Consider the following 18,459-nt stretch of genomic DNA (forward strand, 5'->3'; position numbering starts at 1 on the left):
ACTGACACCAAAAATATATATTTCACATGTTATTATTAAAAACAGTACTCAAAATACTGAAGTTGATTGATTTTTGACGTGAAGAAAATCAAACTTTAATGATGTCCAATCTTGAGCTGGTCTGACAGTAAGGAATAATTTATCTTCCATCATGTGATCAGCTAATTATAGTGAATCTCTACACCAAAACAATTAGTTTATATCATTACTAACAGAAATCCACAATTTTCTCTAGCGAGTACATCAATATTGCACAGAACTCAACATTATGAGGGCTGTTCCAGAAATTATTCTGAGGCGATGTCGGTGGCATTATGTTTTGTCCATTGGGTCAAGTGAGAAGTGGGGACTGGAGAAAGTGAATAATTTTGCAAGGGTAAGTTCTTTAACAATGGTTCACTATTCTCCAGATAGTCAAAACCTTGTATTTTCCTGATGAGAATTTCAGAACAGCACTTGAGTCAAAGTGACAGCTCTTGTACATATACAATACATGTATATGCGGATAGATCACTACAGTACAAACTTACACAGAAGTCCTTTTCTGGTGCCAAGACTAAATATTTCAAGAAAGTGCATGGCATTCACACACAGCTAAAACATCCTGCAAAGCTGCAATGTAAGGCTGTTTACGTTTGCCTGACCCAGTCACCTCGATATCAAAGTTCTCACAAACAGACCTCAGATCAGCAATGCAGAACTTTGACAGACTGCCTCTGGTGTACTGGTCACAAAGGTTAACCTCACTGTCACCAACTTAGAAAACTATGGGATGGGTGACCTTCAGACTGGACGTCACAGCCTCTACAACTTCTGTGACACCACTCTCAGCAACCGCAGTGCTGCGGTCTTCAGCTGCATCCAGGTCCAGAAGAGTTCTGTGTCCCCGCTTACTTGCTAACCTTGAGAAGTAGCTTGTTACTTGTTGGGGTGACAAAAAAATCACCAAACTGAAACAAGCAGGTGCCTGAAGCGTCTTGTGCAGCTCTCATGTTTTTGGAAACTGTGACCCCATCTAGTTTGGTGCCAGTCCTCTCCCCCTCCATGAACTTTCCTTGGAGGAAAACCCTCTGTTTGTCAGAGAAGCGGATAGGTACAGTGGTCGATTTCAGAGCCCAGCCCATCTCTGTTGGTACCCCAGCCAGCTCACAGGTATCAGCAGCTAAGAATGGTACACTCTGCAGGTGTTCCTCAACCTTTCCAGCAAATGCAAGCTTTGCATGATCCATAGATGTCAAGACAGGATTCTGATGGTTAGCGAAGTCCAGATGAGCCTGCAGTTCATTGTATGTGCTGAAAGAACTCTCACAAACTTCCTCTGGGCAAAAGAACAGGCTGGCTGAAGGGACTTCTGCTGATGGTGAAAGGACTACCTCTGATGGTGCCATGCTGGGAGATACCACTGCTGACGGTGCCATGCTGGGAGATGCCACTGCTGATGTTGCAATGCTGGGAGATGCCACTGCTGACGGTGCCATGCTGGGAGATACCACTGCTGACGGTGCCATGCTGGGAGATGCCACTGCTGACGGTGCCGTGCTGGGAGATGCGACAGTTACAAAAAGGAATATCAAGAATACCCAAGCACCAACTCTCAGCTTGCAGTGGTCAACAGTACGCAATGGAAATAATCATAATGTTGAGGTCCAGTACTCCAAGTATAACCACCCCAACACACCTGATGGACGCTTCGCATCTGGTGCTCCTTCCATGCCTGCACAGCTTTCTGGAATTCTGAGAACCGGTACTGCATGTCAGCTCTGATGACCTCGCTTGGAAAAGAGACCACATCAAATGCACTGCATATGTCATGTAGGCAAGCCTCCAGTGCCTGACAAGCTTTGCATCCAAGGGGATGTTGGTGGTCACAGGAAGCTTGGTAGGCTGATTCCTGGGGACAGCTCAAAGCATGGGTCTAGCAGTGGTCTGCTACTTCTGACTGGAGCTCCAAATGGACCTGAAAAGACGTAGCTGAAGTGGTATGGATATTGTATGCACTCATTTTGAGACCAGGACATAGCTGGTTGTGTCTGGTTCACACCCATTGCAGCGCTCATAACCCTGAAATACAACCATTACTTGCATGCATTGTTTGGCCTGAGAGATGCTATTTGGTGCTGTCAGGGTGAACAGGTTCATAGAGTGTGTTGGCCGAAAGTTATTTATTGTTTCTATGGCCAGGGAATCTGTTTATTATTGTGTTTTTCCTGTGTTTTGCACAGATGAAAAAGCGTGATTTTCCACTTGTGCTGTACCCCCCATAGATAAACACACTGATAGCTCAGCAGGATATAGAGTGCAACCAATTTTTTTCACACCCCTCTTCCCAAAACATTGTTTTAACATATTCAATTCTTCTTGATAGTACAGAACAATCTCCATTTCAATAAAACAAGCAGAAAATTTACTGTTTTCATGGTTTTGGCCAAACATAAAATTTGGGCATTTCAGTGCTATTTCGATGACTGTGAAGCCAAGGAATGAGTGGATGCTAGCTGAACTTCAACACACAGTTATAAAGGACTATCCAATGGCTAACAAATATTACCAGGATATTTTAATTGGCTCACTAATAATTTCAGAAACAAGACGTTATTCCTGGGTCATTTTCTCGAGTTTCGGAGTCGCACACTCCTGGATTTATGACCCGGGAGTGGGCCTAAAACATATCTCCATTTCCATGGTAACCAGGGAGCACAGCAGCCAATGCAATACATGGACATTGTTGTTAGGTCATGGGTGCCCAACCCCCAAAGAATAGGCAAGATACATCGATTACCACTTTCCACATATTTTTAGAAATGATTGATTTACTCTGTCAGAAGCTCTTAATGTTCAGACTGATAAACATTATTGTTTTTGTGCAAATATTTGCTCATTTTGAAATAGATGCAAGCAACACGTTTCAAAAAAGCTGGGACAGTGGTATTTTTTACCAGTGTTACATCACCTTTCCCTCTAACAACACTCAATAAGTTTGTGGGAACTGAGGACACTCATGATTGGGAATAAAAGGAGCATCCCCAAAAGTCTCAGCCATTCGCAAGCAAAGATGGGGCGAGGATCACCACTTTGTGAACAACTGCATGAAAGATAGTCCAACAGTTTAAGAACAATGTTTGTCAATGTTCAATTGCAAGGAATTTAGGGATTCCATCATCTACAGTCCATAATATAATCAGAAAATTCAGAGAATCTGGAGAAATTTCTATGCATAAGCAGCAAGGCCGAAAACCAACATTGAATGCCCGTGACCTTCAATCCCTCAGGTGGCACTGCATTAAAAACTGACATCATTGTGTAAAGGATCTTACCGTGTTGGCTCAGGAACACTTCAGAAAACCATTGTCAGTTAAAACAGTTCGTCGCTACATCTACAAGTGCAAGTTAAAACTCTACCATGCAAAGTGAAAGCCAAACATCAACAACATCCAGAAACACCGCTGCCTTCTCTGGGCCTGAGCTCATTTGAAATGGACAGACGCAAAGTGGAAAAGTGTGCTGTGGTTTGATGAGTCCCCATTTCAAATTGTTTTTGGAAATCATGGACGTCATGTCCTCTGGACAAAAGAGGAAAAAGACCATCCAAATTGTTACCAGCGCAAAGTTCAAAAGCCAGCATCTGTGATGTGTTAGTGCCCATGGCATGGGCAACTTACACATCTGTGATGGCACCATCAATGCTGAAAGGTACATCCAGGTTTTGGAGCAACACATGCTGCCATCCAAGTAGCGTCTTTTTCAGGGACGTCACTTTTATCACGTTTATCACTTTAAATTTAGAGTAGCTGCTTTTGGCTTCTTTCCATTGGAAGACAAGTATATATCTGTCATTCTCCCACTGGTGGTTGTCATAACATCACAGAGCAAATAAGGGTTGAGGTACGGACTTCCTTTACATACATATGCAACAAAAAAACCTGCACTTGTCATAAACATACGAGGCCTGTTAGAAAAGTAATGGATCTTTTTATTTTATGCAAAACATTTATGGATTTGATTCATATGTTTTTACGTCAGCCAAGCTTGAACCTTCGTGCGCATGCGTGAGTTCTTTCACGCCTGTCAGTTGCGTCATTCACCTGTGGGCAGGCTTTGAGTGAGCACTGGTCCACCCCTCTCGTCGTTTTTCCATTGCGAGGAAATGGCAGAATGATTTGGGCTTTGTTCCATCAGAATTTTTTCAGAAGCTGTTAGCGACAGGCAGGTGGAAACCATTCGGAAAATTCAGATGGCTTTCGGTGAAAATTTTATGGGCTTCACGGAGATTAAGGAGTGTTACTACCGCTTTAAGGACGGCCCACAATGGCGCACAGCCCACAATGGCGCACGGCGCACGGCGCACCGCGCTCCGAGCCGCGATCGACAGGCAGAAACCACCAGATCATTTCTAAACGGATGGCTGTATGGCTTCTGGACTGTCGTGTGCAATTTCTCTGGTTATCACAAGAGCTGGACATCAGCCATTTTCCGGTAGATTTCCCTTTTACAAGAGATTTTGTCATGAAAAGACCTGCGGAGGCTTCGCGCATCATGACGGAGCTGCTGATGGAGCGAGAATACTCGGCTTCAGTCGAGTGAGTATAAGAGAAATTGTGGAGAGCTGGGTATGTCCCAACTTGTCCTCTGACACTCCAAAATGGAGGTGTTCTTTGTCTCGCTCCATCAGCAAATCCATCGTGACGCGCGAAGCCTCCGCACGGCTGCTGGAAAATGGCTGATGTCCAGCTCTTGTGATAACCAGAGAAATTTCACACGATGGTCCCGGATCCATACAGCCACCCGTTTAGAAATTAAATGGTCATTTCAGCCTGTTGATCGCGGCTCGGAGGACGGCCCTCAGCCGCTGTGGGCCGTCCTTAAAGCGGTAGTAACACTCCTTAATCTCTGTGAAGCCCATAAAATTTTCACCGAAAGCCATCTGAATTTATCGAATGGTTTCCACCTGGCTGTCTCACACGGTTCCTGAAAACATTTTAATGCAACAAAACGGCAGCCGTTCAGACATTCTCCTGACAATGAAAAAACGACGAAAGGGGTGGACCAGTGCTCACTCAAAGCCTGCCCACAGGCGAATGATGCAACCGACAGGCGTGAAAAAACTCACGCATGTGCATGAAGGTTCAAGCTTGGCTGACGTAAATCAAATCCATATATTTTTTGCATAAAATAAAAAGGTCTGTTACTTTTCTAACAGACCTCATATCATAATTAACCTCGAGTTGCTTCTCGCAGATAATTCGTTACATTGCAATGAAGTCACAACAGATACAGCATTATCTCAGTTTGGAAATCTTCAAAAAATGTTGATAAACTGCAAAATATTCACACATTAACCCCAAAGGCTGGAGCCAATTGCTGAACACTGTCAGTGCCTGTTGGTAGTAAAGCCAGATGAAAATAGAAAAAAAAGGTGGAGAAAACCAACAATAAAACATAAAATCACACAACTGTCACACTACCAGTGATTATAACCTGCGACAATGATGCAATAACATTACGATCTCATGCATTTTGTTTTTGAATTTTGCATGTGTGAGAGAAGCATAAAACAAATTGTTTTAGGCATAAATTTTGCTTAAAGGAAGCTAATTTCAACATAAACACTCAAAGAACTGGGGGAACGGTGAGATTCTTTCAAATAACACCCAGCTGCAAAAGGGATCATATTTTCCTGAGATTAAGATGCACTGGACTATAAGTCGCACCTGTAAAAAAAAAAAAAAATGCTTCTTGTAGGGGAAAAAAGCATCTTAGTCACACGAGAGTAAAAGTTGCACTGGAGTATGACGCACCTTTTTCCTGTATTATCAGCTCTTTAATTTGGGATTTTTGTGTATTGTACTTCTTATTTTTGGCATTTATTAATTTATTGTTTGAACTGATTTTGGTTCGTGCTGCGATTCCTGGGAAAGCCCTATATAAATAGCTATAAGAATCAGTATTATTAATAATGAATGTGTGATTTTTTTTTTTTTTTTTGGTATGTAAGTCACACATGTATCACAGGACCTCCCAAATTAGTAAAAAACCATGACTTACACTCCAGAAAATACAGCTGATTAAAAACATATTCTGCACATATTCACACTATTAAGCTCATGTTTTTGTAAGACTAACCATCATATCAGTGTCTTCAGAGCATTTTGGGAACATAAAAGCCTGTTTTGAAGAAATCTTGTTGACCTATATTAGCTTCCTGTAAATATAATGTAAGTATAATACGATTCATTAAATGCAACAACACCAATCGAAATATAGGTTGCAATAGCTTACTGATAGAAATGCGTTGAAGATTTCCTATGTTGCATTTATTGACTAGATGCTGTCTTTGTAATGTATTATCCTAATATGAATAATTATTGTCAATGACAAAGTCTTTAAGGATTGAGTCCATGAATCCTACACTGTTTCAGTTCAACACTGATTTTTTTTTTTTATCAATATATTGAATATTTTAATACCAATTGAATATTTGGTAATGACTCAAGTTGATCTAAATCAAATATCTTAAAAATTTTTACCTTGCAAATTATAATTTCACAACAGGGTAACTCCAGATTTCGTAATTAACACCACTGGTACAGGACAGAGGTATGCCAAATGGTGGCAGAAGTATTGAAGGAGGTGGCCATCAGTCTGCTGGTGTACTCCCATTTGTCTGTTGGCATTACATCATATCTTGTCGTGCCAGGTTTCAGGGCTTCTTGGTTGGCTTCAAGTCTTGTTGGGTTACATTTGAGCCCAGTTCACAATCATGTAGAATATGTTGCATGGTTTGGTTAGGGTGGCCACATGGGCTGACTTCACCCATCCCCATTTCAGGAAGTTATCTCTGGTTCTACCTACTCCACTCCTGGATGTGTTCAGGCTAGGATTTGAACCGAGGATCCTCTGGTCTCAAGCCCAATGCTTTAACCACTAGACCATCACCTCCCCTACTCATTCAAGGAATGTTCCTGTGAAGTTTGGTGAAAATAAGCATTTCTCAGTTATTTTGTACACAGCCAGACAGGTGAGCAATTACAATACCCTGCTCGACCACTGGCATGCAGGGTGAAAAAAAGGTTTGTAAAAAATTACTGGTTTGTGTGACTGTGACTTTAAATTGAAAGGAGCTGCTGACCAAACTCCCCCTTTCCTAAGCTAAGGGGAGCAGTTGCAGCGTAATGGTGGAACAGCCTGTGTGGGTGTGTCACAGAGACAAACCACAGACCATGTCAGTCGGCTGACACTTGAGTGTTCCCAACCGTATTTGACACATGGTGTCAAAATCCTAAACATATTTAAGTCTTAAAGGGAGACTATGGCCCCTTCCATTCTATTTGTTATATTTCAGTACAGGTTGATGGCCTTGCTGTATTGTAGTTTTCACTTAATTGTTATTCTACCACAAATGACATTATGACTGCAAACAGTTATGCAGACTTTCAGATGGGATTTTATCTACAGAACATGTCGGTACTTATGTCTCCATATACATTTCTACACGCTTTACTTTTTCTTGTTCCCCCCTTTTTAATATTATTATATTTAAGTAATATTGGAGGAGTGGGGTACAATTAGTTATACCTAACAGCTAACATTCGCTTATCTATCCGGCTGTAGCAATGTTCATCGTAGCTTACAAAATAGTTGGTTCTTTAACTAATTACCGTTTTTGTTTATCGTGTTAGCTCGCTGGGTATGGTTGGCATATCAACGACTAATTTAGCTCTTCTACTATAACTAGCTCATTCTCACTATTTACAATTTTATTTTACATGGTGTAGATTTTTAATGATTCATCAGTTTATGTGTTCCTTTAAAGATATCAACATATAGTACCTATGTTCTTAGGTTTCCATTTGATAACATAATGATTATACCTTTTATTTTCCTATAGTATGCTAACAGAGTTACTTTAGATAGATACCAGTACACTCACACACTCGTAGCTTCTGTTTCTATAATACAATACCAGATTTATAGCTAAGCCTACTAACTATATTTAATTTTACTACTAGTCTACATACTAAATTACCTATACTACAATCTTCTCCTGTGATGTCTTATCCTTCTTATGCCTTATTATTTATTATATTATATTATATATACCTTTTTCTTGAGTTGCTTGGGTGGGTAGGGAGAGTTCCCATGGGATAAAAAAGCTTTTTAACCTACCATCCCTGGTTCTCAAGACCAGGCACCTAAGTGGCTCTACTCTACTCTTTTCTACTCTCCTATGTTACTCTTCCCTTTTAGATATTTAGATATACCTTTATATATTAGCATAGTTCCACCTTAGAATTGGAATGAATATAATATATAAGATATCTTACTGAATTTTCATGGAGGTGTGGCAGAAATTCAAAGCACTTTTAACAAGTCTTTGTTCTTCTCTTTCTATCAGCGAGGTGCAGATACACTGCGTGCAGACACAACTGACAGGTGGGTTTGTGTTTGTGGTTGTTTGTGGTTTGATCACATGGTTGTGTTTGATAGGAGACTCTGTGGGACCCGTCTGTGGTTATGTTCCATCTCATCTGTCCTTCTGCAGGTACTCAGGCTCAGGAAGCTCAGGAGCTGCCTCCATGAGGAAGGTATGGCAGCAGATGGCGCTCTACTCTTGTTTCATGACATCATTTATGTACACTATTCACCGGCCTAAATTTAAACACTGCTGCCCTTCCTGCACAATGTGACGTTACTGCAAATCCAGTTTTAATGAGACAAAGGCAATGGCCTTGCCTTACAATATAAAGCGCCTTGGGGCAACTGTTTGTTGTGATTTGGCGCTATATAAATAAAATTGATTGATTGATTGATTGAAAAACAGGATTCACAGTTTCATCAGAAATCTCCTAGCAACCAGATCCAGTGATACAAGGAAATCGATTAAAACCTGGCTGTATGCAAACACACAGCTAGACAAAGAAGAGCGGCATCTGAAATGACATACAAGAAGAAATATTACCCGAACTAATTGCACAGTAATCTCAACATTCTGTTTGATTTTTATTCATTAGAGCTTTCAAATAATGAAAATAATGAAAGTGTTTGCAGGATTATTGCACTGTATTAGTGCTGGCTTCTTTGTTGCACAAAATTATCTACCTATGATTCTAACATATTTAAAATTTTTGAATCCTTTGAATCCTCCTTTGAAATAATTCATTTAACAAATTGACACTTGTAGGGAAGAAGCCATGTCTGAAATCACTGTATTTCATGTGATTTTCAAAAATGTCCCTTCAATGTATTTAGTATTTCATTATTGCTGCAGTTCAATAATGAAAGGACTATCTCGAAAGCACTCTGACATTAGTAGAACACGTTATTTATTTGCAAGCAAGCTAAGTACAGTACATGCTAATTAGCAAATGCAGCTTCTAGACAGAAAATAAATTAACAATTACATCAAGGATGTGTGCTTGTTTTATTACACCTGAGTGCAAATTGTATTGATTTAATTTTATAAATACAACATACAATTTATACTTTTTTTTTAAATAAAATGAGATGTTGTACGACCCCAATTCCAATGAAGTTGGGACATTGTGTAAAATGTAAATAAAAACAGAATACAATGATTTGCAAATCCTCTTCAACCTACACAAAGACACAAAGACAAGATATTTAATGGTCAAACTGATAAACTTTATTGTTTTTGTGCAAATATTTGCTCATTTTGAAATGGATGCCTGGAACACGTTTCAAAAAGTTGGGACACTGGTATGTTTACCACTGTGTTACATCACATTTCCTTCTAACAACACTCAATAAGTGTTTGGGAACTGAGGACACAAATTGTTGAAGCTTTGTAGGTGGAATTCTTTCCCATTCTTCCTTGATGTACGACTTCAGTTGTTCAACAGTCCGAGGTCTCCGTTATCGTATTTTGCGCTTCATAATGCCCCACACATTTTCAATGGGTGACAGGTCTGGCATTGTCTTGTGGAAATAAGCAGGGACGTCCCTGAAAAAGACGTTGCTTGGATGGCAGCATGTGTTGCTCCAAAATCTGCATGTACCATTCAACATTGATGGTGTCATTACAGATCAATCAATCAATCAACTTTTTTCTTGTATAGCGCCAAATCACAACAAACAGTTGCCCCAAGGCGCTCCACATTGCAAGGCAAGGCCATACAATAATTATGAAACACAGTCTACGTCTAAAGCAACATAACCAAGGGATGGTCCAGGGTCACCCGATCCAGCCCTAACTATAAGCCTTAGCGAAAAGGAAAGTTTTAAGCCTAATCTTAAAAGTAGAGAGGGTATCTGTCTCCCTGATCTGAATTGGGAGCTGGTTCCACAGGAGAGGAGCCTGAAAGCTGAAGGCTCTGCCTCCCATTCTACTCTTACAAACCCTAGGAACTACAAGTAAGCCCGCAGTCTGAGAGCGAAGCGCTCTAATGGGGTAATATGGTACTACGAGGTCCCTAAGATAAGATGGGACCTGATTATTCAAAACCTTATAAGTAAGAAGAAGAATTTTAAATTCTATTCTAGCATTAACAGGAAGCCAATGAAGGGAGGCCAACACGGGTGAGATATGCTCTCTCCTGCTAGTCCCCGTCAGTACTCTAGCTGCAGCATTCTGAACCAACTGAAGGCTTTTTAGGGAACTTTTAGGACAACCTGATAATAATGAATTACAATAGTCCAGCCTAGAGGAAACAAATGCATGAATTAGTTTTTCAGCATCACTCTGAGACAAGACCTTTCTGATTTTAGAGATATTGCGTAAATGCAAAAAGGCAGTCCTACATATTTGTTTAATATGCGCTTTGAATGACATATCCTGATCAAAAATAACTCCAAGATTTCTCACAGTATTACTAGAAATCAGGGAAATGCCATCCAGAGTAACGATCTGGTTAGACACCATGCTTCTAAGATTTGTGGGGCCAAGTACAATAACTTCAGTTTTATCTGAGTTTAAAAGCAGGAAATTAGAGGTCATCCATGTCTTTATGTCTGTAAGACAATCCTGCAGTTTAGCTAATTGGTGCGTATCCTCTGGCTTCATGGATAGATAAAGCTGGGTATCATCTGCGTAACAATGAAAATTTAAGCAATACCGTCTAATAATACTGCCCAAGGGAAGCATGTATAAAGTGAATAAAATTGGTCCTAGCACAGAACCTTGTGGAACTCCATAATTAACTTTAGTCTGTGAAGAAGATTCCCCATTTACATGAACAAACTGTAATCTATTAGACAAATATGATTCAAACCACCGCAGCGCAATGCCTTTAATACCTATGACATGCTCTAATCTCTGTAATAAAATTTTATGGTCAACAGTATCAAAAGCAGCACTGAGGTCCAACAGAACAAGCACAGAGATAAGTCCACTGTCCGAAGCCATAAGAAGATCATTTGTAACCTTCACTAATGCTGTTTCTGTACTATGATGAATTCTAAAACCTGACTGAAACTCTTCAAATAGACCATTCCTCTGCAGGTGATCAGTTAGCTGTTTTACAACTACCCTCTCAAGAATCTTTGAGAGAAAAGGAAGGTTGGAGATTGGCCTATAATTAGCTAAGATAGCTGGGTCAAGTGATGGCTTTTTAAGTAATGGTTTAATTACTGCCACCTTAAAGGCCTGTGGTACATAACCAACTAACAAAGATAGATTGATCATATTTAAGATTGAAGCATTAAATAATGGTAGGACTTCCTTGAGCAGCCTGGCAGGAAGGGGGTCTAATAAGCATGTTGATGGTTTGGATGAAGTAACTAATGAAAATAACTCAGACAGAACAATCGGAGAGAAAGAGTCTAACCAAATACCGGCATCACTGAAAGCAGCCAAAGATAACGATACATCTTTGGGATGGTTATGAGTAATTTTTTCTCTAATAGTCAAAATTTTGTTAGCAAAGAAAGTCATGAAGTCATTACTAGTTAAAGTTAATGGAATACTCAGCTCAATAGAGCTCTGACTCTTTGTCAGCCTGGCTACAGTGCTGAAAAGAAACCTGGGGTTGTTCTTATTTTCTTCAATTAGTGATGAGTAGAAAGATGTCCTAGCTTCACGAAGGGCTTTCTTATAGAGCAACAAACTCTTTTTCCAGGCTAAGTGAAGATCTTCTAAATTAGTGAGACACCATTTCCTCTCCAACTTACGGGTTATCTGCTTTAAGCTACGAGTTTGTGAGTTATACCACGGAGTCAGACACTTCTGATTTAAAGCTCTCTTTTTCAGAGGAGCTACAGCATCCAAAGTTGTCTTCAATGAGGATGTAAAACTATTGACAAGATACTCTAACTCCCTTACAGAGTTTAGGTAGCTACTCTGCTCTGTGTTGGTATATGACATTAGAGAACATAAAGAAGGAATCATATCCTTAAACCTAGTTACAGCGCTTTCTGAAAGACTTCTAGTGTAATGAAACTTATTCCCCACTGCAGGGTAGTCCATCAGGGTAAATGTAAATGTTATTAAAAAATGATCAGACAAAAGGGAGTTTTCAGGGAATACTGTTAAGTCTTCTATTTCCATACCATAAGTCAGAACAAGATCTAAAATATGATTAAAGTGGTGGGTGGACTCATTTACTTTTTGAGAACTTTTTGGCAACTTACAGATGTGTAAGTTGCCCATGCCATGGGCACTAACACACCCCCATACCATCACAGATGCTGGCTTTTGAACTTTGCGCTGGTAACAATCTGGATGGTGTTTTTCCTATTTTGTCTGGAGGACATGACGCACACAATTTCCAAAAACAATTTGAAGCCTGGACTCATCAGACCACAGCACACTTTTCCACTTTGCGTCTGTCCATTTCAAATGAGCTCGGGCCCAGAGAAGGTGGCAGCGTTTCTGGATGTTATTGATGTATGGCTTTCACTTTGCATGGTAGAGTTTTAACTTGCACTTGTAGATGTAGCGACAAACTATGTTAACTGACAATGGTTTTCTGAAGCGTTCCTGAGCCCACGCAGTAAGATCCTTTACACAATGATGTCAGTTTTTAATGCAGTGCCACCTGAGGGATTAAACGTCACGGGCATTCAATGTTGGTTTTCAGCCTTGCCCCTTACATGTAGAAAGTTCTGAGGATTCTCTGAATCTTCTGATTATATTATGGACTGTAGATGATGGAATTCTTAAATTCCTTGCAATTGAACATTGTGAAACATTGTTCTTAAACTGTTGGACTATTTTTTCGTGCAGTTGTTCACAAAGTGGTGATCCTCACCTCATCTTTGTTTGTGAATGGCTGAGCCTTTTGGGGATGCTCCTTTTTTTACCCAATCATGACACTCACCTGTTTCCAATTAGGTGTTCTTTGAGCATTCATCAACTTTCCCAGTCTTTTGTTGCCCCATCCCAACTTTTTTGAAACGTGTTGCAGACATCCATTTTAAAATGAACAAATATTTGCACAAAAACAACAACGTTTATCAGTTTGAACATTAAATATCTTGTCTTTGTGGTGTATTCAATTGAATATATGTTGAAAAGGACTTTCAAATCATTGTATTCTGTTTTTAATTTACATTTTACCCAATGTCCCAGCTTGTGTCTCAACTAAGAGCGGAAGTTACCTTTGACCACGTGTGATGTGCGTGCATGCTGACATCCAGAGATGTCGTCTAAATCACTCCAGAGGTGTTATAAGGTTCCAAAACAGCATTTTCAGTTTTAAAAGTGTTTATTTCTCGCTAGCTTTTACATAAATATATAAGAAACATGTTAGATTTACACAGAAATGCAGTGGTTTTAGCAGCCAGAGAGACCTGCCAGTGACATCACGGTGCCTCTCTACTCTGATTGGCTGTCAACCCCCCCAAAGGAAAAAAAAAAATATTTGGATGATTCATAGCATAAAATAGGACACAGAATGTGACCGTGTCACCTCTTAAAATCAGGGAAGGTTAGCCAGCTTTGAACTTGTCCAAGATCTGAGTCCCAAGAATGTTCCCTTTGAATCTGAAGACCCTGGCAGTAACGGGACTGGACCTATGCTGAGCACAGACAGACAGACAGATGGATGGGTGGACACAATGCCTTCGCAATACTTGATGGCCCCCAGGTAAAAATATAACGCAATGCTAAAATACCGTCGGCCGTGTCAGCATAACAATAGGAAACAGAATGTGACTTTTTGACTTATTAAAATAGGCCAAGGTTAGCCATCTTTGAACTTGTCCAGGGTCTGTGTCTCAAGAATGTTCCCTATGAATTTGAAGACCCTCTTCCCTGTCACTTAATTTCTGTACTTATTTGTTTTGGTTTCTTTGCATCTATGGATTACTTGGGTTGTTACTAACATCTGGTGAAAATTTCATGTCAGTAGCACCTTGACAAATATATTTATTGAGAAAAATGGTGACGTGTTCAATAATTATTTTATTCACTGTCACCGGTGATACAAAATGCAAAACTTGTATTATGCACAGTTTGTCCAGTCACAGCCACAGAAGCCTATAACTTATTCTTGTTTGTCTGGGTGGCTTGGTGGCTTTCCTCACTTTTCTTCTTCTTGCATAGTCACTCCGTTTTTGAGAACTGTCTGCTCCAAACAGATTTATTATAGAGCATGCACTCTTTGTATTTATTCATAACTGATGTAAATAAAGTCCAAGACATATTCGGTGACTTGGAAATGGTCATGTATCCATCCCCTGGCTTGTCTGAAGAAAACTAGCAATAAAACTGATGATTTACATCTGTTATAGAAAAAGAGGCCATTACTTATGGAAACTGTTATATTGGCTTTTATATTTTTATTTAATTAATATCAAGTTGTAGAGATTTGCTTTGCATTTGAGTTTAAGGAGGATAATTTAAAATTTTGGAATTTGGAAAGCTAGAATTACTTTTTACCTGAGGCCAAAATATGGCTATCTGGTATTGTGAAATCCGTCTGTCCGTCTGTCTCTTTGTCTGTGCTCAGCATAAGTCCAGTCCTATTACTGCCAGGGTCTTCAAATTCACATGGAGCATTCTTGGGACACAGACTTTAAGACAAGTTCAAAGATGACTCACCTTGACCTATATTAAGAGGTCTAAAGATCACATTCTTTTTCCTATTTTTATGCTCATATGACCGAGGGTATTTTAGCATTGCATTATATTTATATTTCAGTATATATTGTTTCTGGCAGGAGTTGGCCTCCGCCAGGGCTGCACCTTGTCACCAGTCCTGTTTACGATATTCATAGACATAATGTCGAGGTGTAGTCGGGGGAGGAGGGTTTCCGGTTTGGTAGGCTCAGGGTCTTATCACTGCTTTTTGCAGATGATGTGGTCCTCTTGGCTTCATCGGCCTCTGACCTCCAACACTCACTGATCGGTTCACAGCCAAGTGGGAAGCGGCTGGGATGAGGATCAGCACCTCTAAATCTGAAGGCATGGTTCTCATCAGGAAACTGATGGATTGCCTACTCCGGGTAGGGAATGAGGTCTTGCCCCAAGTGAAGGAGTTCATGTACCTCGGGTCTTGTTCTCAAGACCAGGCACCTAAGTGGCTCTACTCTACTCTTTTCTACTCTCCTATTTTACTCTTCCTTTTCAGATATTTAGATATACCTTTGTATACTGGCATAGTTCCACCTTAGAATTGGAATATAATATATAAGATATACCTTACTGAATTTTTCATGAGTGAGGGAACAATGGAGCATGAGATTGCCCAGAGAATCACCACAGCAGGGACAGTGTTGCATTCACTGTACCATACTGTGGTAACAACAATGGCGCTGAGCCAAAAGGCGAAGCTCTTGATCTACTGGCCATTCTTTGTTCCTACTCTAACCTATAGTCATGAGGGTTGAGTCATGACCAACAGAACTAGCTTGCGGGTACAAGTGGCCAAAATGGGTTTCCTCCTGAGAAGCTCAGCCATCCATGGGGAGCTTGAAGCAGAGCCATTGCTCCTTCGCATCGAAAGGAACCAGCTGAGGTGGTATGTTGTAACAGTATATCTTTCCCCCCTGGATATCTCTTTAGGGAGTTGTTCTAGGATATCTTACACCCCACCTTGGATGTCTCACCCACCCACACCCTGCATACTTCAGAATAGAAAATATTACTATTGTAGATAGCTATAGATACACACAGAAAGAATGCCAATATTGTTCACCGTCATTCAAACTGTGCTTCATCTAGGACCATAAGACATCCATGAAATATAATGGTTTAACATTTTCTCTATCCTGATTGGGCCTTATCAAGGTTTGGGTAAGGTTAATCAGTGCTGCCCTGTAGGAATGTTGCCTTTCGAGGGGGAAGATATACTGTTTAAACTGGGCATCTGATAAAGATGCCCCCTGGGCGCCTCCCTAAGGAGGTGTTCCAGGCAAGTCCAGCTGGGAGGAAACCGCAGGACTATATGGAATGTTTATATCTCCACACTGGCCTGGGAATGCCTCGGTATCCCCCAGTCAGAGGTGGTCAATGTGGCTCAGGAAAGGGAGGTCTGGGGTCACTTGCTGGAGCTGGTGCCTCCACAACTCGATCCCGGATTAGCAGTTGAAGATGAATGAGTGAGTGATGGCATATACAAATTAAAATGTGTGAAATACCAAGGGGCTGAGTGTTTTTTCAAGGCACTCTATGGAGCATATATAAAAATCCTATAGCAACAAAATTTTGCTTTGCAACAAACAAAATTCAGTTGCTTGCCAATAATGCCATGCCCCCCACTTTGAGAACCACTGTCCTAAATGAACTGGTGGATTTTAATAAAACTTCATACAATAGTAACATACCATATGAAGATATACATGAAGGATAATAGTTACAGATATCTTTGAAGGGAAATAATTCAAATTTTGTTGTTTGTTAATTGCATTGGGCTGTTCAATGCAGAAATTGACCAGTTTGTCATTTTGGAAGTTTCATCACAAAAGATTTGATACCACCGAACACTTGCAAGCAAATATTAAAGCGGAGCAGAGGGGATATCATTTTGTGAAACTGCCTAGTAACAACAATCCAGGTTCTAGAGGTCTGGATGCAGCTTGATGGCCATACAGACACCAGCAGCAAAGCTTCCAGTTGAAACTGATAGATTTTTTTTCCACATTGTTGTTCATCAAACCCACTACTAACATATTTGTACAATCTGAACTTCAAATAAGATTTTGATGTTCAGCTTCCCATTGTAAATGAGCAACATTTTTAATTTGTTGTCAGTGAAGCACTTGCTTACTGTTCCACTGTGGATTATCTATTATAATAGTCAAGTGGCCTCCGTGTGTGCGTGTGCGTGCATGCATGTGCATGTGTGTATGTATGGCTTCAATCACAGAGAAACTGGTGATACCTGACATTTGCTGTTTGTATGCTTATGTGTTTTGGGTCAAGGATGAACGCTTCAAATCAGAAAGTTGAGTTCTTCCTCTAAAAAACTGTTGAGGTCTAAGGTTCTAAAAACACTCTGGAATCACACGCTGTTCCAACTCATTATAGAAACTTTGCATAATTTATAAAACAGTACCCCAGTCTAGAGCCCATGGATCCCCATGAGCAAAACACTAGTTGCACTTCATCAGCCTACAGTACAAAACCAGAGTGACTTGAACACATGACCAGTATCTTTAAGAGCACTATGAATAAAAGCTCCACATTTGCAGGTATAATGAATGCCTTGGCAATGCTTATGCAATTCACAGCTAGGACCGTTTCAGCTTCAGTGATTGACAGCTTTCAGTGTCAGGTTGCATGCTCTCAGTTTATGGCTGTAGCGGTTTTAGTACTGTGACCCCTGTGTGTCCGTGTGCATCTCCACTAACTAAACATGGACAGTAAAGTGGCTGATCTTGTGTCTGGGTAATGCAGAAATTGAAGCTGGTTTTCATGTAATGTCTTTTTTTTATCTTTCTGTCTTCTCTCCAGTCTTTCCATTACACCTCCCTCAGAACGAAAACCCAAAAAGAGGAGTAAAGGTATACACACCCTAATGCATTTTCTCTTTGTGTCCTTTTCTGTATGTTGTTTATGAAACTGCCCCAGACAGAATAATTGTACCAATTGTACCAAGAATAAATACCACAGTCAGCCTGTGAAATGTAAAACGAACCTGACAGGCTTTGCATGGTGGGACTGTTCCCTGTGAAGAACAGAGGGCAGGAAATGCAAATGAAAGGAGCACCATTTTTCAGGCAGATTGCATGACATCTGACATTGCCGATAGCCTATTTTCCACTGTCCACTGAACAAGAATGATGAGGAATAAAAACTCCATGGGAACAAACAGAAACTAACAGTAGATCCAGTTTGAGAACCAAGAAGAAAGAAAGAAAAAGAATGCTTTTTTAAAATCATACTGTCAATTTTGTGTGTGTGGTTTGTTTGTTTGTTACTCATCCAAGGTGCTTATGTCATTTTCTACCACATTTACTGTGTGCATGTAGGTTGACCCCGAATTGCCCTTAAGGGCCTTGTTTTGGCAATTTTCAAGGCTATTAGGGTCAAAGGTAAAAATGGTTTCACCAATTTTAGCACAT

General features: G+C 40.2%; 1 protein-coding gene across 1 annotated transcript in view; it reads left to right on the forward strand.

Moving 5' to 3' along the window:
• Positions 1 to 18,459, forward strand: part of si:ch211-26b3.4 (connector enhancer of kinase suppressor of ras 2) — a 438,839-nt gene that overhangs the window by 338,439 nt on the left and 81,941 nt on the right. The window contains exons 14-15 of the mRNA XM_034181376.1: positions 8,393 to 8,430; positions 8,540 to 8,582. Of these exons, the coding sequence (XP_034037267.1) occupies positions 8,393 to 8,430; positions 8,540 to 8,582 (81 nt within the window). The remainder of the gene's footprint in view (positions 1 to 8,392; positions 8,431 to 8,539; positions 8,583 to 18,459) is intronic.

The sequence above is a fragment of the Thalassophryne amazonica genome, chromosome 11, assembly GCF_902500255.1.
Source record: "Thalassophryne amazonica chromosome 11, fThaAma1.1, whole genome shotgun sequence".
Lineage (NCBI taxonomy): Eukaryota > Metazoa > Chordata > Actinopteri > Batrachoidiformes > Batrachoididae > Thalassophryne > Thalassophryne amazonica.